The following is a 27979-nucleotide window of genomic DNA, read 5'->3' on the forward strand; positions in this document are numbered from 1 at the left end:
AGCACTATCTGACATGCCTTAAAAAATGTAACTGGCATAAACTGCTTAATTATTTGAACCTGGGCATTTATAATAAATAACTGCAGTGGACTGTCTCAAAATTAAAACATGATACAAGGGAATAAGCAGCTTGCTTTTACCAAAATCTGAGGCAACAATTAAACAGGGAGATAGAGAAACCTTTCTTTCCTCCAGTAAAATCACTGATCAAGGTCACAAATCGCCTCTGTACATCTGTTTCTTTTCCCTCCAACAGTGTCCGAATTAATCTCTCCAAAACAAATCACTCCCAATGTAGGTAAAACAACAAGGTACTGATTTTTATTTCAGCTTAGAAATATTTTTTTTAATATAGGTCTTATTAAATGAAAAATGCCATTTTTTGTTGTGATTCATATGCAAGTATTTTATCCACATATGCAGCTTAGAGAGAAATAGATAATTCACATGAATGAACTGGAAATTAATTTCTCTAATTCTGCAGACAGACAGATATACAGATCAATTACCTAAATCCTGGAAAACAAGACTAATTCTATCAGATTTTCTGAAAAATCTTATAAAGATTCCTCAAATCACATACTTTTTAGGACAGCACAAAAAGAAATGTCTACTTGAAACTTTGATTCAAAGGACTACTCCATTATTTTTAATTTCATGTAAATGCTGTAATTTTCTACTGTTTTCAGTGGAGAAAAATGAAGCAAGTAATAGAAAATCAATTTCAACTAGATGTAAGTAAATTACAATTTACTTTAAAACTGCATCTTTGGTTGAACAGCAACTTTGTGGTTTTTAAGTTGAGTTTAGTAAATAACAGTCAAAAGGAGACAAATCTCAGTATTTTCTTTACAAATTTACCTAATTCATGCACTCTGTTTTAAGTACTACAAAGGAGTTTAGAAGAAAAAAGAAGGTGGAAATACAGCAAGACATTTCTGTTCTCCAGGAACAGAACATGGAGTTTTTGTTTTAATTTTTATGCATATGGTAATGTTACTAATAGCTGTTTTAGTATGCAAACAGCTCATAAATTGAATTAGGAGTTTACAGGAAAATAAATGGAGCTTTTTAACAAAGAAGAATAAGATGAGGAGAAGGAGTTATTTCATTTCATTTCAGAAGACAGTAAGGAATTGCAGCTCTGACCAAGGACATTGTCTATCTAACAACATCTCACAACATCTCATCATTCAGTGATCTCAGTGTCGAGGCTGTTTTAGGGAAAAAAGTTATGGGCACATAACCAGCACAGGACCAGCACCAAATTACAGTGAAGTAATAAAAAACAAAAATCCAGCAAAAGTTAAAAGTTTCAATGAAAAAATGAAAGTAAAAAATAAAAAAGTTTTAAAATAAAAAAGGTGAGAATAAATAAGTAAATAATTTAAAAATATTTATTTAAAAATAAAAGTAAAGAAAGAAGCAAACCAATACAGAAAGCCCAAATATACATATCTGTGGCTTGGCTTCCAGTTGCCAAACGCTGTAATGGAAATTTATTGATCCGAGCAAATCCAGGGCAGGATCAAAACCTACGCCAAATATTTTTTTGTCAAATGGTGACAGAAAAATTCTGGAAGATTGAAAGAGCTTTTATTCAAGAATAAAGGAAGGAAAATGCAGCTGAGTATGTCAGCATTTTTCCCTCTACCTCGTATGATCTGTCAACTCAAACTTATTTTTGATCAGAGCAGTTTTTCTTTTTTCCATCAACTTTCTATAGATTACTCTTTGATTTCTGGAACAGTTCAAGTCACATTGCCTATAAAAAGGCTAAGAACCCATAGTTAGGAATATGCTGTCCCATTTCCTGATATCCTCCATGCCAGCCAGGAAAAACAGCCCAAACATAGTCAGAGAAAAGACACCAGAGCTATGCAAAACTTGAAATGGAAAGTGGTGGATGGGATCATTTTAGGAGATGATGAGGTAACCGTACCAACTTATAAATATAGAAATACTTAAATATAAAAATATATAAATATATATTATATATAAATACATAAATACATAAATATATAAATAATATATCAACACTTTCATATTTTTTAATTTTAAAAGACTAGGCCTCCTTTTCTGCTAGGCTCCACAAGTGCTTACTGGAGAGTTCTCGGGTAGTTTTGAAATAAATGGAAAAGGAAATTTTCCTCCTTAAATGGGTGAGGAAAAGAGTCAGAAATGGGCACAGCCCTGAGGCTCTGGGAAACCACAGGACCATGACTGCTCACACGAACAGCAGGGAGAGGGGAAATGGAAACAGGAGGGAAAAAAAGGAAGGAGAGTTTTCTAAACTTCAGATGGTTCGGAATGTAAGTAAGGAAAAACGCATTTCACTTCAAGGTCCATTGGTTGTAACTAAGAATGGACTGAGGCAATAAAAAGGTTGGAGAGAAAAAGAGGTTTTGTATCAAAGAAAAAAAATAGAAAATAAAGTGAAAGAAAAGTAAGAAAATTCTTGTGTACACTTCCTAACTGCTAAACTCTTTATATGTCAGGTACTCGCACCATGCTGTTTACCAAGATAAAATACCTTGAATTTTTACATTGAAATATGTTCTCTATAGGTTGACCTACTAAACTTTAAATTTACATACTGGAGAATAATTTCCATCCTGTATGGGATCCATGTTTGTATTTGTCAGTGGTAGGCTGTACATGGAATTTTAGATTCCACAGTGTTGCACAGGGCTACGTGCTCCCCTGGTTTACAGGGAATACAAAAGCGTGATTAGATCCAAGAATTCCAATTCAAATACTTCTCCTTTTGTGACTGAGTGGTGATGTCCGGATTTGAAATTAAAGGAATAAAAGAATAACAAGTACAGCCAAAAAAAAAAAAAAAAAATTAAAATGGAACGAAAAATTGGAAAAAAAAAATATATATATATATATATATAGATATATATAGATATATATATATATAGATGACATATATTTGGGAAAGAGAATTTGAGGCAAAATTAAAAAAGATACTCGCTTCTGGTGAATTTGATGCATATTAACTTTAAAAGTCCTGCCTCCTTTATCCCACATTTTTCTGTCATGGCTTGTTTATTTCACAGGTGCCAGATATGCAGATTTGGATACCAGTGGCACTATCTGGTTTTGATGTATTTTATCCTCCGTACTGCCAAAGGCCAATGATTTGCAGCTGGGTATGAAAATAACATTTTGACTCTGCCTGAAACACGGCCGTGAGGAAGGGGAGCAATGGGCTGTGCACTTGTTTATACAAGAAAGATAAGAAAAATTACTTTGATTTGACAGCATGCTGGAGACTGATACCAGAGTGCTCAAGGAAGTATTTTAAAGTCAGAATTTCAGACACATGACTTGGTGATTCAGATATAAGCAACAGCAAAAATGTTTTATTACTCGGTCTGGCACTCATCCTTCTCATGCCACCAGTGATGCTCTTTCAGCCAGGTAACCATAAAACCATATTCACAAATATCACCCAAAGCTGTCTCCTATATGGAAAAACCCAGGAGAGTTTTCTGCACGCTGGTGCCCTGAATGAGGAAACTGAAGTGAGGATAATGAAGAGGAGTGATAGGAAGAAAAATAAAAATGGAAAACAGCGACAAAGAGCAGGCACATTGAGGAGAGGATCCACAAAAAACAGACAGTGAAGTTTGGCAGGAAGTTTTTCCCACATTATATCACACTGGAGGATGACATGGAATCATGAGGTAAACTTTGAAGTGAGAGCACGCTGAATTTTACAACTTTTGACACTACAGACCTCCATAAAAAAATACAATTATGCATTTTATAATTGCTGTGCAGCACATTCAGGAGGGTTTTTACAATGTGCTTACCATGGTACATTATAATGCCACGTTGGCACTACAATCACACCCTGTTGTCCATTACATACATAACCAAGGACTATGCAAAAAATAAAATATTCATGACTTTTAGTCGAGTCTTGATTAGCAAGATGGTTGTGCTGCGTATAATAATAGAAAAATGTTTATCCTGAGGAGTCATTATCCAATGCACAGCTCTAATCTAAATTCCAAGAAGGACAAGCCACTGTAGAAAATGTGAAGTTAACCACAGTTAAAGGATATTGCAAATGTTGTCTTCTTGTGAAGCTTAGATCATATTTTTAAGTGGAATCAAAAAGCAGGACACCATGTCAAAACATGGTAAAAAATATTGTTTAAAAAGCCAAAAATCAAACACTACCTGTGAAGTGAAGGGTTAGGGGAACCCCTGCAGAGCATTTGAAAGCAAAAATATCAAGATTTATTCTTTTTGATGTTACTGAAAGGTGAGAACTACTATAGAGAAAAGGTAAGAATTGACTAGAAAAACATGTGGAGGATGTTGCAAAAACACTCGCAGGCATCTCTGAAAGAATCTGCCTTAGAAAGCTCCTCAAGTTGTTCACACTCAGATTTTCAGGAAGTTTCTTGGGGCTGTATAAAATTAGGAATAATGATTAGAGCAACACACTTTAATTAGCCTTAATTTTTGTGATGTGATGTATTCGAGTTGATGTATTGAGACTTTGGAGCTGGAGATCCCCTCTCCATCTTTCTGTGAACAAAATACAGACCTGGTCTATGCCAAAGCCTGCCAGGCAGCCACAGCAGCCAGTTCCAGGTGGAATTGTTCACTTTGGTAACAGAAACATCAGACAGAGGCGTTGCTTTAGGTCCAAAGTTGGAGTGAAAAAATAAATGGCTTTTTTGAGATCGAGAACTCGCCAGAGCAGAACAATAGAAAAGTTTCCATTTTAAAGTTTCCATTTTTAAATTTCCATTTTAAAGTCTTAATTTGGAGGGAATGGAAAGAAGGCAGCAAGGCAAAAAGCGCTATCCAGAGCTGCTCTATGGCAAACACTACCAAATCCACATCCTGGACTTCCAGGATAAGACCATAATTCAGGAATGCCATTGCTGGGACCTCTTGCATTACACAGTCCAAAAAAGCCTAACCTGCAGCTCCTGTGCAGAGCCTCCAGCCCTGTCTCACAAATATATTCCAGTGATGGAAAACCCATCTTATGCTCAGGTAAGCTGCTTTAGTCACAGTGGTCAAGTCTTTTCCCACAGCATTTCCTTGTCAGGAATTTCCTTAGCTTCTGTGCTAGGAGGGATTTCATACTTTGATACTTTGGTGTTGGCTTTCTTTCTTTCATTTGTTTGTTGGGTTGTGGTTTTTTTATAGATTAAAGGGGGATCAGCTATCAGAAATCTTTTCACTATTTAAGCTGAGTTCACCTCCTAACCTCTTTTTCTTTTTTTCATTTTTTTCTTCTTTTTTGCAGAGGGGAGAGGATAAAGTGAATAGCTTAAGTCCTAAGCTGTTAAGAGTTTCTAAGCCCCTTTAGGGATGTTTTCTGAAAACTGAACTCTTTTGCAGGTTTGTTTTTGTTGGGTTTTTTTGTTTGTTTGTTTGTTTTTAACTAACCTTCAAGTTTTCACATACTTTCTGAAATACAGGTGACAAAATCAGACACAGTGCTTCACTAACTGCTCCCAGGAAATACAAAACAGGACTATTTTTGTGTACAGTCTTGCAGTAAACTAATTGCCCTGCTCCTCCAAGTATGTAATTGCCTGTCAGCTCAGATCCCTTTTACTGTGTCCACATCTTCAGTCACTTCTTGTAGGTCTCACTCCTTTGGGCTTGGATAATGAGCATGAACTTTGGGCCAAGTGTAGATAAATTATCCAGGAACCACCAGCACCTGTCCTGAAGGGCCACCAGGAAACTCCAGAGCATCCTGAAAGAGGAGCTCTCTCCTCTTTTCTGCTGAGTGCTGGAGAGCCCAGAGCCAGAATCCTGGGAAGGAGATTCCTGCCTCACTTGCCATGGTTCTGTTACAGCACCACCAGGATCAGGAGGCCATCACAGGGTGTTTCACACTGGCATTTTGAAAAATTAGTCCTTTGAGAGTTTTTTGTTGGTGCTTGAAACAAAGCAAGGACAGAAAAATTGCTCTTAATACATGACAGATCTACAGATAAAAACTGGAGGCTGCTGCTCTGGGCAACCCAGCACACCCTGAGATCATGTGTGATGTGTTATTTATTATCCTGATGCATGCAAGGATGTATGGAAGGATGGAAAGGCTCCATGGTGGATGCTCTGCCATCATGGAGTGTTTCAGATTGGTAATTTGAATAAGAGTTTTGTGTTGGTGCATCAGTGTTTAATGCTGTAACAGTGCATTGCACACAGTGTGAGACAGGATGCCAGAAAATGCTGCTACTACATGCAGAACAGTTATAAGATATTAGAGAAAACTTTGGATAAACATCACTGTTTATGTGTGGGAGGCACAAACTCCATGGGATTGTCCTGCTGCCACAGCTAGCCAACCAAAGCATGTGAAAAATGGAGAGATGCTAAAGAGGAAAGAAAGAAGCAGCTGTGGGGGAAGAAACCCAACAAAACAAAACAACAAACTAATCAAACACACAACACCACTAAAAAAAAAAAAAAAAGGTTTAAAACCTCATCAAACTCATATATCAACAAATTTTAGGTAATTTCTTCACTCAACACAAAGCTCTTGAGACAGACAATTCCCTACTTACTTACACATTCAGAGGTTGCCAGGCTGGCCACTGTGCCTTGGCCTTGATGACTGTTAGAACCTCATCACTCTGTGAAAAGAGACAAAGGATATTTTTACACTGAGAGCAAAATTTTTTACAGCAAAAAAAAAGTGCAGGGCATGAGATCAAACTGTGACTAAGAGCTTTAAACACCAGCAGCAGTGGTTTGGCATCATCAGCTGAGGGAAAGCTTCCTCCAGGAATTCCCAAGCTTGATACAAAGCAAGGACAGAAAAATTGCTCTCAATACATGACAGATATACAGATAAAAACTGGAGGCTGCTGCTCTGGGCAGCCTCAGCACCCTGTGAGCATGTGTGGTGAGTTATTTATTATCCTGGTGTGTGGAAGGATGTATGGAAGGATGGAAAGGCTCCATGGTGGATGCACTACACTTTGGAGAGCTCTTTGCTCTCTGTTCATGCATGTGAAAATCAGAGGGTGAAACACAGCAGCCATCTCTGGAAGCCCACAAAGCACTGCACAAAGATTATTTCCTAATAAGTCTGCTGTAATCCTTGCATCAGCACTTTTAAACTTTATATTGCTGCAAAAAACTCAAGACAAAGGCAGGAGAGCATTAACAAGGCTCAGGTGCCCCAAAGACATCTATCACACTTCTTCAGAAGCATTTTCCCCACCTCCCTTAGGAACCCACACCAGCAATTCACCTGGAGGGACACAAAGTTCACAGTTCACTCCCATGATTTCTACTGTCTTTTAAAAATATTTCCCAATTAGACCAAGAAACCCACTTCATATATTCCCAGTAACTGGCACTTCCAGCAGAGCTGACCTTTCAGTTTCGTGATAACAGTGCCATTTCTTGCTTGATAGCAACAGTTCTGACACCACAGACTAGACCTAGTCCATCCACACCCTAGCTCCTTGCTGTCTCTACCATTCTCAGTATTTTCTGAGGAAATATCCCCCTTTTCACCAAAGCAAGGGCATTGCAGAGATGATGGGCCCTCCCTGTGACACAGGAGGCTTTCAGCATCAGGAATATAAATGTGACATGGCCTCTCCCTTAGCCTGAGAGGATGGAAAACACACTTTTTGGAAATCACTTTTAGAAATGCAGATGCCTGGAAAAATCCTACATGAAGTGTCCTGAGCTACGACAGCTGAAAATCCAACTCTACAAAGGCAAGTAAGTAGAAAGATATTTTACCAAGCTCCCACACTACTGATACAGGTAGGAACAGAGAATTTTGTGCTGGCAGGGAGCAATCAAACAGCAGGCAGATCCTCTGGGGCTGGCACACCCTGGGTGAGCAGCACCAGCCCAACAATCTCAGGAGAGATTCAGCACATCCAGGTTCATCTAGGGCAGTTTTCTTCTCACCTCCGTGCTTTCAGAAGCAGAGAGACAGTTTTGCATGCATTGTTTAAAAAGTAACTGTTGAAATGAATTGAGTTAAAGGTTTGAAGTTAAAAGACATTGTCTATCTCTGACAACAAAATTTTCCTTATTTTTAATTTTCCTCATTTCAATATCCTAAAACTTTCAGCAGGCACATCTTCCTTTAGCTGCACTCAAAATTATTAACTCTGCATTTTACATCCCAACAAAGGTCTGCCATGAGCATAGGTGGTTACATTTATTAAAGTCATGCCCTGCTTATCTAATTAGCAGGCAGTAATTATGGCACTAGTATCAAAGTCAGTCATGTCTGAAAGCATTTCAACACGTGCTGCTTGAATTAAAAATTAACACCAGGAGCAGATGAGCAATGACAACAGCTCAGTACTAAGTGCAGAGGGAAGGAAATAAGGAGCAGTGAATGGTGCATTCAGATGACCCCAAAATTTTAAGGGAGGTGAAAAATTCAGATGCAAACACTGAGTTCAGGGACTCAAAAAATTTAAAATAAAAAGAAAAAAAACAGTAGAATCTGGTATTCTGTTAATCCTGGAATGAAAATACACATTTTTCAAACCTAGAGCTCCTTGACAATTACATGGAATGAAGATACAACTTGATACAGTTCCAGACTGATATTCTGATTATGCAGGTGTCTCTGACATGCACATTCCCAGTGTTTCTGGTGAGGTTTGGCTGCCAGGCTTGGGGATACCAGCCCCACTTGCCCCACGTGTGGCCACTGTCCTGCATCTCCCCATACTCCTGCAGGGATCCCCAGGCTGGGGAACTCCTCCAAAAGCAGTGACCTTCCTCTTCCTTTGCTCCGGACCCTCCAGATGACCCCCACATTTTTGAGGACAAATATGACAAATTTAAGCAGCCCGGGGAAAATGATGTTATCCAGGAATTCACAGCCTTGTGAACAATCCATGGATGGAGAGCAGTCTATGGAAAAGATGCTGTGCTTGGATTTTCTGGCCAGTCTCTTCAGCTATAATTATTGGCAGATGGTAGAAGCTGAGAGGATATGAAAAGCCTAAAGAGAAACCCACAAACAAAAACACTGCACAGACTTTCCAGTAGAGGCAAAAACCACCACATTTTTAAAATATAATAAAATATAATTTTATTAACATTTTCTTAGTGTACTACATTTGTACCCATTTTACTCTTCATATCCCAAGGTTTTAATTGAAGTAATTTAAGTAAACAAAGTCTCAAATTTCCACCAAAATATGGAAAAGAGAACTGGGATTTTTTCACCACGGTATGTTGCAAGTTGTCATCAATTTTGTATTTATCTTGGAAGAAATGATTCAAAGTAATGAAACTCTTGCATTTTGGCAAAGAAAATGAGATTGTTTGCAAAATGATGGAGTGTCAAAATGTTTCACTGTCAGAAATTAAAGGGTAGGGCACCAGCACTCCTGCTTGGAGCTAATGAAAATCCCTCAAGTGTGGTTGGACACAATCACTGACAAAACTTGGTTTTCCTCCCAAAGCTGCTTCTGCAATTCCAGTTATGCTGCAATTATAGGACTCCATTTGAAGTAGAATGGCTCCTTCCCTACAGGCTTCAAGACTGGTCAAGAAGTCCAGTGGAGCCAAAGTGGTTTCCAGATTGACTTCAATTTAATTTGGATTGTGGCCCAAAAATTGCAAACAACTCTCCTTTTCTCCACATCCACTTTCTACACTGGTGTTCAAGCCGGGGCTCAGTGTTTGACTCAATAGATGTCCCCTATGAAAGCACTGCTCTCCAAAAAGTTCTAATGGCAAGATTTTAAAAAGTTGATAATGTCATTCTGATGCTGTCAGCCTTGCTGTTACTCTGAAGTTCGTAAAAAATTAATCCTTTGCTTTCCATCCATTTGTTCCTGCAATGTATAAATGAATGTTCATGCAGAATAAAGTAATTAAATAGCAACACACAGAAGCCTGTGGTATGAAACCACTGCTAAGTTAAAACCTTTTACTGTACACCTACAAAAGATTAAAAGCATTTCCTCACTTCAAGAACAGAAAGTGGGACATTGCTCAAAAAGGCAGCATTAAAGATAGAAGTTGATTTGAAGTCTTTCCCAACCAAGGGGACTTAAAGCAACACTTTTGAAGGGTAAAATCCATTTAAAAAGTAATGAAAGCTTTCAGCAAAAGTTTTAAGTGTGATCTGAATACCTTTGGAGTGAAAGAAGAGATTAGTAGGATTTAGAAAGCCCTGTAAGTTATTCCATGTGCTCCTGCTACTTTTTGGTAACCAGCATGGAATAGCATCTATTCCATACTATTTCCAAGCTCTTTTTATGATTTTTATTGCTATTTTTATTTTAGGTCTGCCTGAAAATGTTAGAAGCTATCAATGTTGAGACCACTTAGCAGTTTACAATAACGATATGATTTGGTTCAGCTAAACAAATTAATGTTTTATCTGACATCACAATCGGAGTCAGAGCCAATGAACTGTGGGAATGGAAAACACCTGGCTTGGGCCAGAGCTCGATTTCACTCACCTCATACTGCTGCTGCTTGGCACTCATTCCATTGTTTTAGAACAGAGAGCGTTTAATTCCTTCCACAACACTCCTCACACTATCTGAATGCCTTTCTATCCACAGTGAATTAATTTTCACAAGACTCTCAAAAAGTAGAAAAAGCAACATTATCTTCAGTTCCCAGATGATGAATTGAATGTCTTCTGGAAACAAACCTACATATCTGAGTTTTAAGATAGCATCTTCCCCTGCAGGATCATCCTTCCCCTCAAAAATAATTTGTTGTTAAAGGAGAAAGAGATAAAGGGAGCATGAAAAAGTGTATTGCACAGTTCTGTGGGGAACCAAATGCTATAAAAATGAGAATGATGTAGTGCTTTGGAGGGATTGTTGGGTGCTCTTAAAATCTGATCAGTCTTCTATGATTGGTATAAATTGTCCTTATTCCACCTCCACTGTGTGCAAATACACAGAAATAACAGAGAAGATTAAAAACCCAATCTTGCCTTTAAAGTATTATCTAATGCAAAATACCTGGTTAATTAATGCCTAACAAATTAAGGACTTCCATGGCATAATACTCAAAGCATGGCATGTTTTCTCCTGTTGATAAAATCAGTAGAAAAAATTCCTACCTCAGTTTTGCAGATGTACTTGAATGAAAAGGGGCACTGATGCGGGCTCTTTTCTGAAATTTGTAAAAACTTCCAAAGAAAAAGGAAGTAGGTGTCTTTTGTGCGACAACAAAATATTTCTGTGATAAAAGCAGTGCTGAGATGCAGTTCAACATGCAGAGATGTTCCTAGAAAAGTATGTACAACTAGTAGTTTTTTCCAGTTCTTAAAAAAGAGCATTTTTGAAAAGGTTAAGTTTTTAGTCACAAATTGCTTCACTTGAGAGGGAAAAATACCCATAATTAAAGACAAATACTTATTTTCATCATTTGATGATGACTAAATTCTGTTTAAATCTATGACTGACTTCAATTCAGGCAGATTATACTTAAAGCCAGTAGCACAGGTTTGGAATTATCATAAGCAAGAGCAAAAATGCATTTCAGCCAGTGGAATTATACCAGGATTGTGTTTGCCCATTTTACTTTGAGTTCTCTATGTTTATGACAGCAATTTTGTGGCAGGTGAGAAAACCACACATATTAGAAGATATATAAACATGCCTGAATATAATTAATTTTTGATCACAGTACCTACAAATTCAATATTTCCCTTTACAAACATCTGTTTCTTTAATTAAAAAGTCTTGTTGATTTTCTTTGAAAAATAGGTAATGCCATTTCAGAGAACACAAAATCTGTTTTTCAGTTCACCAATTATTAAAGTCTGGAGGAGTTTCCAGGCTTTTAATAATAACCAGTCAATTACTAAAACCACAATTTTGGGCTTGAGATAGATAAAGAAATTCTGCTGGGGTGAAACTGAATAAAAACAGAAGGAAAGCTGAACATTGAAATCCATTTCTGAACTGTTACTGCCTGAAAACATCCCTGCTTCAGGAGAGGAAATAACCCAGCACCTCAGTCCCAGCTTAACTGCTGTGCTGTACAGGAAAGCTTTCCTGAACTGGATACTTGGCAATTTTGTATTCACTTTTACAAAGAAAAACCTCTCTGTCAGCTAATCAGGCTGAGAATTTCCCCCCAAAATGTGGGCATTGTCCATATTTCGCAGAAAATAAGGAAATATGTGTCAAAGCTTCACCATTTCGGGGTGGTGATTGCACAGATGTCAGCTGACATTGTGTGTTTTAAAATAAGCTTTCTGGGGGTGCCACAGGAATTATAAAACTCTTGACTTTTTGAAAAAATGGGATGGGATGCAAAAAGAAGTGTGCTCATTGTTAATCTGGGTTTATATGCCAAAAGCACGGGCTTACTTTGCAACTTCTGCATTACCTGTCCCACAGGGTTTCCTTTCACTGGGGTGCAGGTTTCAGGAGGTGAATGTGGGCTGAAATTGATAACAGAGCTGTTGCTAATGGCAGCATTGAAAATCAGATGTGCTGGTTTATTTCCATGAAAGTGCAGTTACATAATCTGGGGTGCTCCCAATAAAGCAATAATTCATGTTTTGCACAGTATAAAGCTTAGCAGTGTGTGTTAATGAGCCCTAGGTATGCTCTGAGCTCTCATTTTCTCTGCCTGAGCAGATTCCTTAGAAAAGAGTCTCCCTCAGGAATCCAGTTCTTGATTGCATGTTGATTTTCTACTGCACACTTTGCTTTGTTCTACATCGAATGCTTTGCTGTCTCTAGCACCACAGAAACATTCCGGGATCCTAAATTACTTTGCCAAACCCAAGGGAAAATCTTTTTAGTACAGTTCACAATGCCTACTTTTCAAAGCAGGGGATCAAACTAGATTTTGGAGCTGACCTTAAGTGGTGCAACTCCCACCCTCTGCTTAATAGGTTTATCCAACACACAACCTTTTGACCTCCTCCTGTCTTAACTTTCCCAATTCCATCGATCCTTTAGGCCAACCTAGCCTTTAAACCTATGTGCTGTAAAGCTACTGCTATTTTAAACTCTCAAAAGATTGGACACCAAAAGAGAAATGGGGGGGGAAAAGCCCTTGACACCAATCCAACACATTCTGTGTGCAATAAAGCAGCTGTATGCAACTGAGTGGCAAGACAAAACCTGCATCCACTAGAGATAAAAACTGGTTTAAATCACTAGGTTCACTCATCAGATTCATATCCAGGTAACTACAGCATTTTTTTTTTTGCTCAGGCTCCTTGAAATAGTTTCAAAACAGCCAGGGATGAAAGCATTGAAACAGGCTCTTGGGCAGGAATAAGTGAAACTCAACTGCTCAAATATCAGCAGGAAACCCCAGGGGAAGGCTGGGTCTGCTCTGAGGAGCAGCCCAGGGAGTGGGGGCACAGAACAATTCTGTCGTCTGCTGAATGCTGGCAGTGAGACTCCAGGTGTCACAATTATTCTTCCTGATGCTTTGCTCACACATTAGCCAAATGTAGGAGCCTGAGCAGAGGAGAAATAATTATTTGGCTAATAGCAAGGGGGTTTAAATAAGATCAGCAAATTAGCTCAGGAGGTGAGCTTTCCTGAACCTTGATAGCACTTTGACAAATCAATGTAGGGGTTTTATTCCATTCAGGATGTACAATAAAATTTTCTAAATGTGCTTCAGCTGCTGTTCAGAGGCAATCACAACAGCTTAATTTCCCTTCAGTAAAGATAACATGTCTAAGCCACCCTTTACCATTTCTTAAAAAAAAAAAAGTCCCAAACCAAAACTTACCAAAAAGCCCAGAATAAATATAGCTTTTTATCAAGCTAAGGAATTGAAGATCCATATTTTCTGTAGTCTGGAAATGAATATTCTTTAGGGAAATCACCTTTCCATCCCTTGTCAGCCCCCATCATGTCCAGCAGTGCTGTGACAGGGTGCTGCCACGTGAGCCCTTCCTCTGGCACAGCACAGCCTCACGGTTCATGCTTTGGCATTGACCTGCTTCAGGGTTTAATGACCAGAACACCTGGGCCTGGGATTTGGGATAAAGTCATCTACATCTCTGCCAGGACTCAGGAGAGCAGGGTTTTGAGAGGAATGTCAGGGATTTCTCCAAGAAGTGGAGATGTTGCTATTTTTCCCACCAGGGGCTGCCTTTACCACCCCCTTCCCTTGCAGCTCCTTTCCCCTTGAAAACAGCTCTGTGTGCCCTGTGTGACTCCAAGGACTGTCTCTGCATTCCTCCACAGAGAGCAGCTCCAGTCTGAGAGCCCCGAGTCTGCCTCAGCTTTGCTTCTGTAACCCTGTAAGTGAGGACAGACAGACAGAAGAGACTGCACTGCCCAACCTGCAGGCAGAGCTGGCCTTTAGAGCAGCAGGGAGCTTTTTGTTTTGTCTGACAAGGAACTCTCCTGCCCTGTTTTCCAGCAAGGGTTTGCAAGGGGTCTGTTCTGGAGCCTGTGGCTCAGTGGGAGCCTGTCCCTGACAGTTCTGTCTGAGCCCGTCCTGCTGCAGTAAATACTCAGGTGGACCTTGTCAAACCACTGCAGCAATTTATCATTGAACCTTGTTCATATTGCTGCTTCTCTCTTGCAAGAAGTGCATCTCCCCATCCACAACAACAGGGGCAAATCCAGAAACTGAGAAACTGGCCCTGAAAATTCCCTTCCTACTTAGAAATTCCAGTGGTCTGAGCGTGGGTAAAGTTGTCATCCATCTGTGGGGGTTCACTCTTGCTTTCCAGCAGTTAAACAGCGGGGAAATGGCATTTTGTTGAGGATTTGTTTGGATTTTTGGTGTTTGTTGGTTTGTTTGCTTGTTTTTGTGAGCTATTTAGCACTAACCTTTACCCCAGAGCAGTGTGGGAAGTGAGATGAAGGTTATCTCCCTACCTGTTGCTTAAAGAGCTCCAAGTGTCTTTACATCAGTTAATATGACCCCACTTTCCACGTGCCACTGAGTAGAATTAATATTAGAGGAGGAATTACATAATTCAGAATTAAATACTGTAGGAGATGCTCCTAGAGTGACATCTGCACTCGATATAATTAACATACTAGGGATGAACTATTAATTCCACTGTAGAAAGTACTGTTTGGGTTCCTATTTTCTTCTTTAGAAATGCCAAAACAGAAGAGAAAACTGGGAGTCAAACCCTGGAGCCACAATGCTGCATGTCACCCTGCAGTAACCAGATAAAAATGGATGATGTTGTCTCTGATATAAGCCAGACATGAAGAAAGGTGTGTGTCTTAAGGAACATCTCTAAAGTGCTCTGGAGAAGCCCATGCACATCAAATTGCACTCATGTAGTTATTTTATTATTAGAATAGTTCTAAGTGAAAGACCATGAGCAGGGGCTTGCACTCTAAAAGCAGATATTTGCCATGTTGCACTGTACTCACAAGGTTAACTCTAAGAAATTAGTGAGAAACCATCACTGCAGTGAGGTCAGGATAAACACAAGTATTTCAGTTTTAGCTGTGAGATACCAAAGACTGGTAGGGACACGCCCCAAGGCTGTTACCTCAGCTAAAAATGCTTATTGTGAGGTGCACCCTTTGCTCCTTCACGTGGTTGTTTTGAAATCTTGTGTATACTGACCTGTTTGTATGCTTATTTCTAAAGCTGATGTTCAGAAATTAGGTTTAAATTTCAGAGCTTAGCTGTTAGCATGTTATCATGAAATGACACAATGCATTCTTATGCCATGAAACAGGCATTTTAAATATTGCATGGCTTATTCAGTCCCAAAAAAGCCACAGTAATTTCATGTTTAATAAACCTTGGTAGTTCTCATTCCCATAGTAAAGTACATAGCTCTGTCATGATCATCTCATTTGTATTCCTTTAGGTCTCTAATACACTCTTTTCTAGTAACTCTGTGACCAGGATTGTTCAGTGTTAGAACTGTTCTCAACTCTCTTAAATCAAGGATACCATGTACAGACATTTATTTTCCTTCATCTTTTACTTTCTTTCCCTCAAATCCTCTCTCATTCCAGGCTCCTGCTGAGGGATTTCCAGAAGAACACTGAACAACACCATCATTCACCATTTTATTTGTACAAAAAAGCACCAGGCCAGACTGCTCCCCACTGAAGTCCTAGTTCCAGGCGTTAGGCCACTTTATTAAAATCTTTTGCTATCCTTTGCAATAAAATTAGGTTGTTTTATTTTAATTAATCTCTAAAGAGATTAGAACAGCCACCTTATTGAAGGGCAAACTTCCAAAGGGGTTAATAATTGCAGCAGCAAAGCCTGGTAAATGCCACATCTTATTTCCAAGGCAGTGCTTGGACTCTCTCCACTGGAGTGGCTTTAAGAACATGTCACTCTGTGGCTAATCAGAATAAATGTTTTCAGCTTCATGCTTCTCATGCAAAAGCACCCAAAATTCACCGTGGTGTCCCTTCCTGCCTTCTCCTGACACTGCAGTTGCACACTGAACAAACTGATGGAAATGCTCTCACACAACACAATTGCTGAGTTGCTGCACCACAGTAAATGCTAGGAGTCTATTAAATATCAATTACTGCCTTGTTCTCTCAAGTCTTACCAGCCAATTCATAGCACTTTGTATTTTCATGGCACCTTGCCTCAAAAAATATTAAAAATGCTTTTAAATGACAGAGTTCTGGAGTTCTGTTTGCACCATTGTGAACACAAGCTACAGAAAAGTTGGCAGAACAAATACACCAACTACAGTTCAGGAAGAATTTTTTCCAAGCACCCTGACAAATGTTTTTCTGCCCGACTGCCAAAGCCACAGCACTGACCTCAGCACCATGATGACACCTCAGGCCTTGCCAGAATAAGCCTGACAATGACACTGTCCCTGTTCTGATGTAAAAAATCTGAAGAAGTGACACCAGGTAATCCAGAGGTAAAGGCAGGGACACCAAACTTTCTCTCCTACACTGAATGACGTGTTGCTCCACTTTCTGAAAGCCAAAGCAGCCACATGCAAACATGGCACCATCCACAATCAATCTGAATTTGTGGTTAAAACATTGATTAATCCAGCCAGCACAATCAAGTTGTCTGAGAAACCTATTAACTACATTAATTTTGTGTAAACTAACAAACAACTAAGGGTAATTTATGGCTCAAACCACACTTTTTCACAAAGCCAAAATCCATGCAAAAGCAAGCTAAAAGGCACACTGTGAACCAGACCCTGAGCAGGCACAACTTTGAAGAGGAAATAGATCTCCTTTGATATGCACCTGGCTAGAACTGGCTTATAAACCAGGACACTTGTCTAAGGAAGGGACACAAAAATTTTAAACAATTCCTTTCCCCCAGTACCACCCAAAAAGTTGGACACGTGCTATCTCATCCTATTCTTGGTTCATTGCATTATAATCTGTGCTAAAAAAAAAAAAAAAAAAAAATCAGCATTCAAAAACAATTCTTTCCTGCTATTAACTCACCCTAATCCATCTCTACCCCAGTCAGAAAACAAGTGACCTTTTGCCACTCCATTCAGTCTTGACAGTCCTAATGTCAAAACAAAGTTTTCTGCACACCAGTAGGCTTCCCACAGTGCTGTTTGCTGTTCCAAACAGAAGACATAATATTTCAAATGAGCTCTGCAAATGAAATAAAAGAGAAGATAGGATATGATCTAGAAAGAAATCCTACAGTCAGGGGGGAAAAAAATCCAATCTCCAGTAAGATCTACTCTGATGGTCAGGAAAACTACAAAATTTCTTCAAAGTCTAGGACCTTAGATCCAGCACTCTCTGCTGATGAACAGTTCCTGCTGTCTCACATGGTCCTTCTCCCTCATCATCCAGCTGATTAATTAATTAAACACAGTCAGTGTTCAAACTTTAGAATTACCTGAAATTTTAAGCATTGTTTCTTCCTGTAGACTTTCCTCCTGTCAGACAAACATTTGTGAAAACTCTGGGAACAAAACCCACTTCCACTGAGCCAAGGTTTAATGCTCTGAACCACCCAGCTTCAATTTCTCTAAAATGTTCTGCTCATTTTGGAAATGAAAGCAAATCTCCTTCTCACTCAAAGATCTGAAAAGATACCAATTGCTCCCAGGCTTACACCTTATCAATTATTCATTTTCTGAGTCAGAATTGCTCTGTATAACAGGCAAGAACATTTGAAAAGCCAGATATTGTTCATGAATAATGTTAGTTTCGTTTGGAAATAATTGGATTATACAAAAGTTATGACTCTTTTTGAAGAAGGTATTGCTTGCTATAAGCATGACCAGGTGAATCTGAATTTAACACTTTATAAGATATGATCAGACTTCTTCAGTAATTAGGATTTTTTACTTTCCACATGTAAAATAGGTTCTTTGTACATTTTCCAGGGGCAGGGATCTCTAAACTGCTCTGAATGACTCCCTCTTCCTGACCAGTTCCAATTGTACCAATCCTCCTCAAAGACTTCTCTTAATCACTGCTTCCTATGGCTTCACAAGAAGTTACAAAAAGCCTTAACATTTACAGTTTCTCTTTCTACTTTCAGGTCCACATTTCTGCTGCTTTGTTCTGCACAAGTCTTCTACAATAAATCACCCAGCATTATTGTTCCCATGTGGGTGCATGCTTTTCATTTTTGGGAACTAAAATCCAACCATCTTATTGACTGCAGCTGCTTTTAAATACACTTTGGTGTCAGCAGTGATTTACTTTTTAATTATTTTATTTTAGATGAGTGGTCCTATTGTTTTCCTAATAGCTGTTTTAAAGGCAGTGTTCAAATAAATGAAACTTCAGCATCTGAGCAGGGAAAACAAGCTAATCCACCATTCCTTAACAAAAAAATCTCCTACAACAACATTCTTGATGAAAATATCAGCACACTTCCCAAATGTTTTACATTTCAGTGTGACGATAAAGGGCATAATTTCCTTGAAGTGGGTCCTGGCTGAGCATTCTTGGGAGATTCTTGCTAAAAAGACCAGCAGGGACTGTACAAAGATAAGATTATTTTTGTCTCTTTTCCAAAAGCCTGAGAGGCTGCTTTATTGGTTTTTCATTTCAGCTGCAAAGACAAGTCCTGAAACAAATGCTCACCTAAATTAAAGACTAGGGTTTGGATCTTAGGAGAAGGTCCTTTTTTGGCCTCTGATATATGTATGCAATTTGTCTGCAGCAGCACATTTATGCTGCATCTGGGGAAATATTGAGCATACAGGTAAACTGGTATTTCTCCAGGGAGAGATTATAATCAGTAAAAACAAAAACATCGCAATCCATTGCAAAAATGCACTCTAGGCAATGGAAAGGGGAAGCAAGAATACATTGGTGAATGTGGAAAGTTCAGGTTTATCCACGTTCTGTTGAGATGATTTTAGGAAATACTTCATGAAAAAATATCCTGGGAATGCACTGTATATTTTTTCTTTCACGTGTACATAAAGCATCAGATATTAAAAATACTTATGTAATTCTATTAAACATTTGATGCATTTTCATGACATGGAAACTTTATGACCACAAATGATAAAATTGTCCACCAGTTCCAGATCAGGAAATTGCTTTCAGTTTCTGTGCTACTGGCCACTGTTAACCTGGCTGAACAGAGAACAAGGTATTGCGCATTTTTATAACTTTTTATTTTTTAATTGAATATGCAGAATTGAAAAGCAGCCAAATAAAATCTGTGGCCGCTGTTTCTTCTGATTCTGTGTGTCTGCCCAAAAAAATAGTGCAGCGCAAATGCAACTTCATAATGGGCTGTAATTTTTTTTCGCTATTTTTTTCCAACTACTTTTGTAATTCTGAAAGTCTTTTTCTGCTCCCCACAGCATTCATCTTCAAAAGAACGGAGAGGAGGTGACAAAGGGAAGGAGGAGAAGTTTTAGGCTAATGAGAAAACAACAGCAAAATAGCTGCTGTGAGGGTCTTGACATGACTTTCAATCTGAGCCTTGTTGATTCAGCACCAGGAATGTGTTTGGTGGTGGAAAAATGTGTTAGGATCAGTCAAAACCATTTTCCAAGGAGCAATTTTCAACCTTTGTCCTCCTACACTGCTGGACTCTGAAGGAAGGGCCAGGAAGAACCCAAGGTGGTTGTTTTAAATAGGAAATGGGGGTTTGTGTTCTATTTCCATCTGTCAGAGCTGTGGCAGTTCTCTCTGTCCATGGGGCAGTTTTCTCTTTATCTCTCCCACAGCCAATCCTCCCTCCAGGAGATCTCTGCTGTCCATGGCCAGGGAGTGTCTCTGCAGGGCTGATCAAATTCCAGCATCCCATGGGGAGATGCTGCGCCCAGGGCAGGAGCCAAGCATTCCTACCTGGATACAATCTGAGCCTGGAGCAGCACAGCAGCCTTTGCCCACTGCATTCCCAGAGGAGCAGCTTTCTCCTGCCCTGCATTCCCAGAGGAGCAGCTTTCTTCTGCCCTGCATTCCCAGAGGAAGAGCAGGCCCATCTCCAGCAGCCCTGGAGCTGCAGAGGAAAACTCCCACCTTGTGCAGGATCCCTGCTCCAGCAGAAGCACAGCTGGCACTGCAGGAGGGCTGAGTCCCCATGGGATGGGACTGTGCCACCACCCTGACCCACAGGGCTCAGCTCCTGCTCTCACTCTGCCAGTGGTTTGTTTTCTTTATTTTTTGTACTATTGCATTTGTATAGTTTTTTAGTTTTCCTAGTAAAAACTGTTATTCCTATTCCCAAATCTTTGCCTGAGAGCCTTTTAATTTCAAAATCATAACAATCCTGCAGGTGGAATTATGATGGGGAGGGGGTTTACATTTTCTATTTCAGGAAAAGGAAACCTTCTCAGAAGACATCTGTCTTTTCAAACCAAGACAGTGGTGACCCCTGAGAGGCCACCTGCAGAAGACATTACCCACCAGGGTCTGCAAGTACCCATTAGCCAGCTGTGCCTGCAGCTGGAGCTGAGCTGGGACATCTCCTCACTCTTGTGGAGATGCTCCCCCATAGCCACGTTCAGAACAGTAAGGATCTGGCTGTCAGAGTTTCCTGACCACTTCCATTCTCCAGCCATGGACTGGCAATGAGAAACAATCCTCAGATAAATGCTAACCAGGTACTCCCCTCTGTTTTGGGTCAAACCCTTCCTTTCAGATTTAAATATTTATCTGTATTTCTGATTACAAAATCTAACTTTTGTTATTAAAGACAAGAGGTCAAGCATTTGTTCTTGCTGTGATCCCTTGCTAGTCTTGATCAGGGAGTTCTTAAAGAATTCAATCTTTCAGAATTCCAAGCCTTCATGTTTTGAGTTTACATCTGTTTGCTTACCTAGGCAAAAAAGGGGAGAGATATTTAGGGCTTCCATCACTCTGCAACCCACAGAAGACTTCATGAATGCACAGTGCCAGCATTTCAGAATCTCTTCCACCCACTTTCCACTTAATTCCATTATCTTAACAACAACATTACCTCTGATGTGTCACAGGAGCCTCTAGGGCCTAGAAATGACTTATGAATTAATTATCAGAAGCATAATCATTAAAAAAATAAATTTGAACATCATGATTTCTCATTCTAATCCATTTACATGCTGGGGGGGGGGAAAGGACATTCAGCAAGTTTTCATGGTCATGTTCACAGATTTTTATGCCAGAACAACACATTGAAGGTGAAAAAAAAATACAGAATTTCAGTCACATGGGTTTATTATGAATACCATACTGAGGCTTTGTATGAAGTGAGACAAACATATCAACGAAATGCCATGGAATTTTTTGTTAGTAATGTCACAAAGTCAAAGGCAGGATCCATCTCTGTGCTTGGAAAGTTCCTGGACATTCTGGGCTCTGAGCCTAACAAAATAAAATGGATGTGTTGAGCAGCTCACAAGTGTTTGCAACTTTTGTGCTTTTTAGATGGTCAGGTTGCACATCAAGGTCACCCATGGTATTTCAAGATCAAAGAACCATCTAGGTAGATGTATGAAATGGAAATAGATTTGTAACCAGAAGGTTAATGGAACAGATTCTTAAAGATCACATCCTATTCTCCTTTTTATTAGGCCACATCTGGATGTTCTGAACAGCTGCAAAAATGATTTAATCTCGATTAATTTAGAGAGGAAAAGAAGAAAAAGGAAAAATTCAGAGAATTATTGAGGTTATTGCTGACATCTGTCTCAGAAAATTTTAAACGGGGGAGAAATAGTGGATCCATTTAGTTCAAAGTGATACCTGGGAAATATATTGCTGTGGATTTCTGTGAGTCAAAAAAGGACCATTCAAGAAAGAGATTGGGAAAAAGGCACAATAGTCTTCAGCCTCCCAAATGGAGAGCAGTTGCAGTGGGACATGCTGCCATCTATTAGTCTAACTTCCAGATCTCACAGAAGACAAACAAACTCTCAGAAGACACATCTAACAGGAGTCGCTTTTATATTCACTTAGAAATTTCCATTTGCTTGTGTTTTAACACAAGCCCATGTAAGGGCCCAAGCCCATAAGGCCCATGGATGCACCTCTGCTTCTTAAGAAGCAAGAGGCCCATCTTTGTAAAACCTCCAGTATTTATTGTGTTTTTCCAAAAACTTGGGCTTTTATTCCAGGCTGTGAAACTGAAATGCCTTACAAGGAATTTAGCCTTGGAAAACCCAGCTCTTAAAATCACCACAAGCTGTTGCTGCTATTAATAAGGTGAGATTGAAGGAAGTTCAAGATCATTATTATCTTGCAGTGCTGGAAGGTGGGATTTTCCATTTTAGTGGGAGATAGCTTTTCTTAAAATAACTTCAGTGAAAATAATCAATTGCTTTTTCATCTTTGGAACACAATTTCTTCTGGAATACATTATAACTTCAGGAGTCATTTTGTTAAACAAAACTCCTGAAATAATCCCCTACTGAATTCACCCCACTGATTTCCATCTGGCTCAGCAGGCAGCTGATGGCTGGGGGTCTGCAGGACAATCTCCTCTCAGCAATGGCAGCTAATCAATTAGCATGGAACTGGTTAACACCTTCTGCAGGCTTATCTTCTCATCCACACATTGCTTCTGCAGCCTCTGTCTTGGGGGTGAGCTGGATTTTATCTTGTGGAGGTAAAGGACTTGTTCTAATCAATGTGTGCAGTATTCCAGAGAACTAAAATTCAGTAGGAGCTGATTTATCAAAGTGTTTGACATTTCTTGGCTGTTTTGTAAGTGAGGGCCCAAGCACAATAAAGAATATAATATTGTTATCTGGTAAGAACTTGTCATTTATTCATTATACTCACATATCTGTGAGGCAAAGTTCTTGTCATAAAGTTCTTATTGTCTGGGGAATGGAGAAGTGACTCTTGAATTACAGCTGCTCTTGTGCAGAATAATGTGCAGTATAGTATTTCTAACGCATTGCCTTAAAAAGAAAATAACCATCCTAACAGCTTGAGAGATGATTTTAGAAGAACCAGATCTCTGTTTAATGAAATAACACAGCACTAGCCATTAATAGTATTTAAAAGTTAGTACTACTGATATAATTTGGCTATTTCATCTATAAAACATAAAATAAACTTTTCAATAACACATTTTAACCTGCAGTTAAAGTGCTGCAATTTCCAACTTGCATTCAGCCAATCTGTTGTGCAGCATAAACACGTAATTTTGTCAGGAATTACAGCATATGTGAGTGCTTTTATTGAATTGTTTGTATAAATAGGGCTCTGCTTACACACACGTGATGGTATTTCAAAGAATAAGGAATAGAAAATGGCTGGCTTCCTTTCTACTATACTTCACATAAGCACTGCATACATGTCTTCATTCAAGTATTTGCCTTTCTTTATTTATTAAAACAAAGGTTTTTTTGCAAACTGAACATTTATAAGAAATTCCTTCTTTTGCTATGGGAGCATGGAAAACAGCATGCATGAGAACTGGAAGACTTTCTATCAAGTGAGACAGAAGAAGGTGCAGGTATGATTTTTAAAGAAATAATTTAAAAAATATGTATTCAATGAACACACTGAATGGGTAAACATCAAGATTTTTTACTCTAAAATGTGAAGATGCAGCTTGTGTATCCACACTTCAGATCTGCAAGTCCTGGCCTAGTTCCTGCATATCCTAAATCCACAGATAATCTGTGCCTGAAATAGAGGTGCAAAGATATACTCACACCAGGCTGATAACTGAGCCTTAGAAATGGGCTCTTATCACTCTTGGTAGCATTTTTCTGGGATGGCACTGCAAGGCAGGAGGATGCCACCACTGATCCAACTCGCTGATTGCCTTGACCCCTCTCAGGTTGTGCTGTCATGGAGCTCAGGCTCAGGCACCCCCAGGGCTCCCAAGGGGTGAGTGGTGACAACATTGCAGGAAAAAGAAGAAATGTTCATACAAGACAAAGAAGATGAAGAGAAATATTCATCTGCAATTACACTAATTGAATAAAAGAGATCCAAAAATGAAAATCAATATGCCAGTGCTCTAAGGCAGAGTAAGAACAGAGTTTAAAGGGTGCAGACCTCTCTCTGCTGCTGAACAAAGACAACTGCAACAGGGATTTCCAGGAGGAGTGGGTCTGACCTGGGAGGCTTGGATAAACATGCCACATGTAGTGGTTATCAAAACAATATTGTTAGCTGGAATTAACCCTGATAAATTCCACTGCCTTTATCTGTGGAGCCTCATTCCTATTAGCAGGCTTTTCAGTTTTGAGCATGTGCTGCAGTGCAGAATAAAATGTGACTTCCTCCCTTTTGTTTTAGACACTTCCAATAGCATAAAAAATGCTATCCCTGCTACCTTGCCTGAGTTAATTAATATCCCAAAACATGATGAAAACACCCCAATGTGGGTACATTAACAAGATGGTATTTGGTCTACAGCAACCTGTTGTATGCCTGATGCAAGAGCAAGCAGGTCTTTTGTTACTGAAATATTCTCATCTTAAGCGCTAAAATCACTGCTTTATCCCATAATACTGCAGTGATTAACATTAATTAATTTTCACACGTGGTATGAGAGAAATAGCAGCTTCATCTTCCTGTTTCAGTATTTTTCTTGTCTACTGGTTCGTGTGCAGGTTTACCTGTTTCATTACTCCCCTTTTCTCCCCATTTATTTTTAACATCCTGTTGCTTTTTCACTTGATAGCTGCCTAGGGCATGGATTATCTCTGTCTTGCATGCCTATAAAACCATAACACATCTATACCTAGAGGCCCTGGTCAGGTCTTTAAGGCACTGCTGCAACAGCAAAAATCAATAATGCTGGGTGTAGCAGGAATGAAAGAAAGTTTCTATACGTGAAACCATTTAGGAATTAATGGCTTTGTAGGTATGGCAACAGAGTTCCTTCCTAATTCCCTTGCTTTGTCCCTGTTGATTGTCCAACAGGATTTAAGCTGAGGGGCAGGTGATGATTTCTTTCTGCAGGATAAATTAGTTTGTGCACATCTCTTTGCTGCCAGAGGCAGCCAAGTTTAAAGCCAGTTTGGGGATTCATGCACAAGGCTGTGGCCACCAAACAGCAGGACAGACACACACTGTGTGTGTTTCACTGCACAGAACCTGGCTTTGGTCATCCTTAGTCCCTGACTAAGTCCCTGGTTAAACTCCTGTGGGTTTGGAGTCATCTCAGGTCACTGCAGGCAGCCCGGTGCCCAAACCACTGCTCCTGCAGAGGAAGCTTCTCAACGTGCCTTACTCCCCCACCACATTCCTCAGTCACTGGTCAGCAGTTCCCAGTGTGGACAGAGGGATTTTCAGCCAGTCTAGCCCATCAAAGCAGACCTTGTGGTGTCAAACAGCAGAAACTGGGACTGGCAGGAAGGGTGAGTCACTCGCACAATGAACACAAGATTCGGCTGTGTCACCTAAGCCACAACCACACACTGCTGCCAGGAGTGGCAAGTTCCTGTCCCAGAACCATGAACACTGAGGGAGACAGGAGCACAAAGAGAGGAGGGGCAAGAGGAGCACATTTTGATGAAGGCAGTACATCAAAGCCACGTTAAGGCAATATGTTATATTATCCCTTCGTAGTGCCGCCTGTTATCCCTTGTTAAGTGGTGTTCACAGCAGAACAGGAAATGTGGAAAAATGTCCAAGACACTGGGTAAATCAAGGGTTACTATCATTACAGCTGGATGACAATTTTCCAGTGAAACAATGCTAACTTGCTGAAATCAAAAGAGATTGTAGAAACACATATTTGTTTTGATGAATTCCTTCCAAACGCAGCTTTCTGCTGGAAATTCACTCGGTTTCCCATCCAGAAAGCTTCTTGGGAGCCTGGGATCTCATTTAATTTCCTCAGAGCTGCTACTTGAAGTCCTGACAAGCCCAGGAGCACACTGCATGTGCTCCTAACAGGGACTCAGCTCCTCACTCCAGCCATGACTTTTAGGACTGCTTGGCTGCCTGCCATGGAGTTGAAATGAGGTTGATCCTCTGGCTCTCCAAGCTGTGGCAGTGCAGTGGTTTTGGTTTGTCAATTTGAGATTTTTTGGTTAATGTATTAATGAGTGCAGTGGGTTTAGTGGAGGACAAAATTATTAGTGTATTTATCTGAATGCATTTATTTTTTTTGTTGTGATAGAGGATTATGAGAAAGGTAAAGTAGGTTTAAAATTTTACAAGAGTATAAAGAAACAATTATTAATAGTAAGAATAATAAGAATTAGAATAAAATTTTTAGATTTAAAAGAATTTTTCAGATTCTTTTAATCTTTAACGCATATTTTTCACAAAAACATATACAACTTTCTAATAATTAAAATCTTTACATTATTTCTATAAATATCTCCCATACAAAATCACCACAGGCAGCGGCCCAGATGAGCATTTTGAGGGATCGTGGGCTTCCTGCAACACTGGGAGCCTTGCCTGAATTTGGGGCTCTTCCATTTCCCTGACCAATTTTCCAGGAGTTGAAGACAGCCATTCACTGTCTCACTTTTTTGGGAAACAAACACGCAAACAAAAAAAGCCCCACCACAGAACAGCCCCACAGAAGTGGAATGAATATTTCAGTTCACTGGAAATGCAAATATTGTGCTGCTGAACATTGATGTCTTGGGCTGCCTGTTTATTTTAGGCCACTCTGAGTTCAGTCACTGTTCCAATGGCCCATGGATGTCACAGCGAGTCAGGCTTTTTTGACTGGGTGAGCTAAAATACTTGAGATGCTGGAGGAGCATCTTAAAATGCTTCACACATTTTACAAAATTGTGCAGAAAACGTACTTAGGAATGCCCCCTCTTTAAAAACACTACCCTGTCTCTATATATCCATAGCTCATTACTGTTGATGAGGAGATTAAAATGCAAAAAGAGCTCTTATTAAACAGAAAATGTAGTTTGGCTCCATCCTTAAGCAGATTAGCACCCTAAACAGGATTTCTAAGTGCATTTTAAAGAGAAACAGCTGTTATTAAGCCACTAGATATTTTGGCTTAAAATTGACTAAAAAGTAGGCAATAGTCTCATTTAAATAGCATGCAAAAGAGATGTGGGAGGCAGGATGATTATCTATATTATGCATGACTGAAAAGCAAGCTCCATTTCTGTCTCTTTGTGCATTTAAATAGTGTGGAGACACACAATTAGAATGATGCACAAGGAGAAGGTGTGAGAGTGGCCTTGCTGTGGAAGCTCTGTGGGGCTTTTGAGAAGCACGTGGCTCTGCCTTGCATGGAGAGTGTATCCTGCCAGCCAAGCCAAATTTCATCTGTCCCCAGACAAAATTCATATGTCCATATCCAATTGATGCCAAGCACATTTCTGACTGGGGTTTTTTAATAACCCCTACTTGTAAAAAAAAAAAAAATGATGCTCCTGACTTCTGCTGATGAGAGATAATACTTTCAGTACTTAACCCCACAGGGGCATTTTTCTTGAATTGTTTGCAGTAATGGGGAGTTTATACACATGTAAATAATGTTATTTGTATGGTCAGGTTATATGTAAGCATATGGAAATCTACCTGAAAATCTGTCCCTTAGAGAATGAGCTAGTTAAATAACAAGATGTGTGAACTCTGCAGTTGGGAGCACAGAATTCCTGTGAGTAAAAATCTTACCAAAACCAGTATTTCACAATTTTCATATTGGAAAATTTTTTACTGCATCCCTCTGCCATGAA

At 39.5% G+C, this 27979-nt stretch overlaps 1 protein-coding gene across 1 annotated transcript in view; it reads right to left on the minus strand.

Moving 5' to 3' along the window:
* The window catches only part of SPON1 (spondin 1), a 184972-nt gene that overhangs the window by 25719 nt on the left and 131274 nt on the right, over positions 1–27979 (minus strand). Inside the window, exon 7 of the mRNA XM_039725129.1 lies at positions 6565–6629. Within this exon, the coding sequence (XP_039581063.1) occupies positions 6565–6629 (65 nt within the window). The remainder of the gene's footprint in view (positions 1–6564; positions 6630–27979) is intronic.

This window comes from Passer montanus, unplaced genomic scaffold, assembly GCF_014805655.1.
Source record: "Passer montanus isolate IOZ18808 unplaced genomic scaffold, ASM1480565v1 scaffold54, whole genome shotgun sequence".
Classification (NCBI taxonomy): domain Eukaryota; kingdom Metazoa; phylum Chordata; class Aves; order Passeriformes; family Passeridae; genus Passer; species Passer montanus.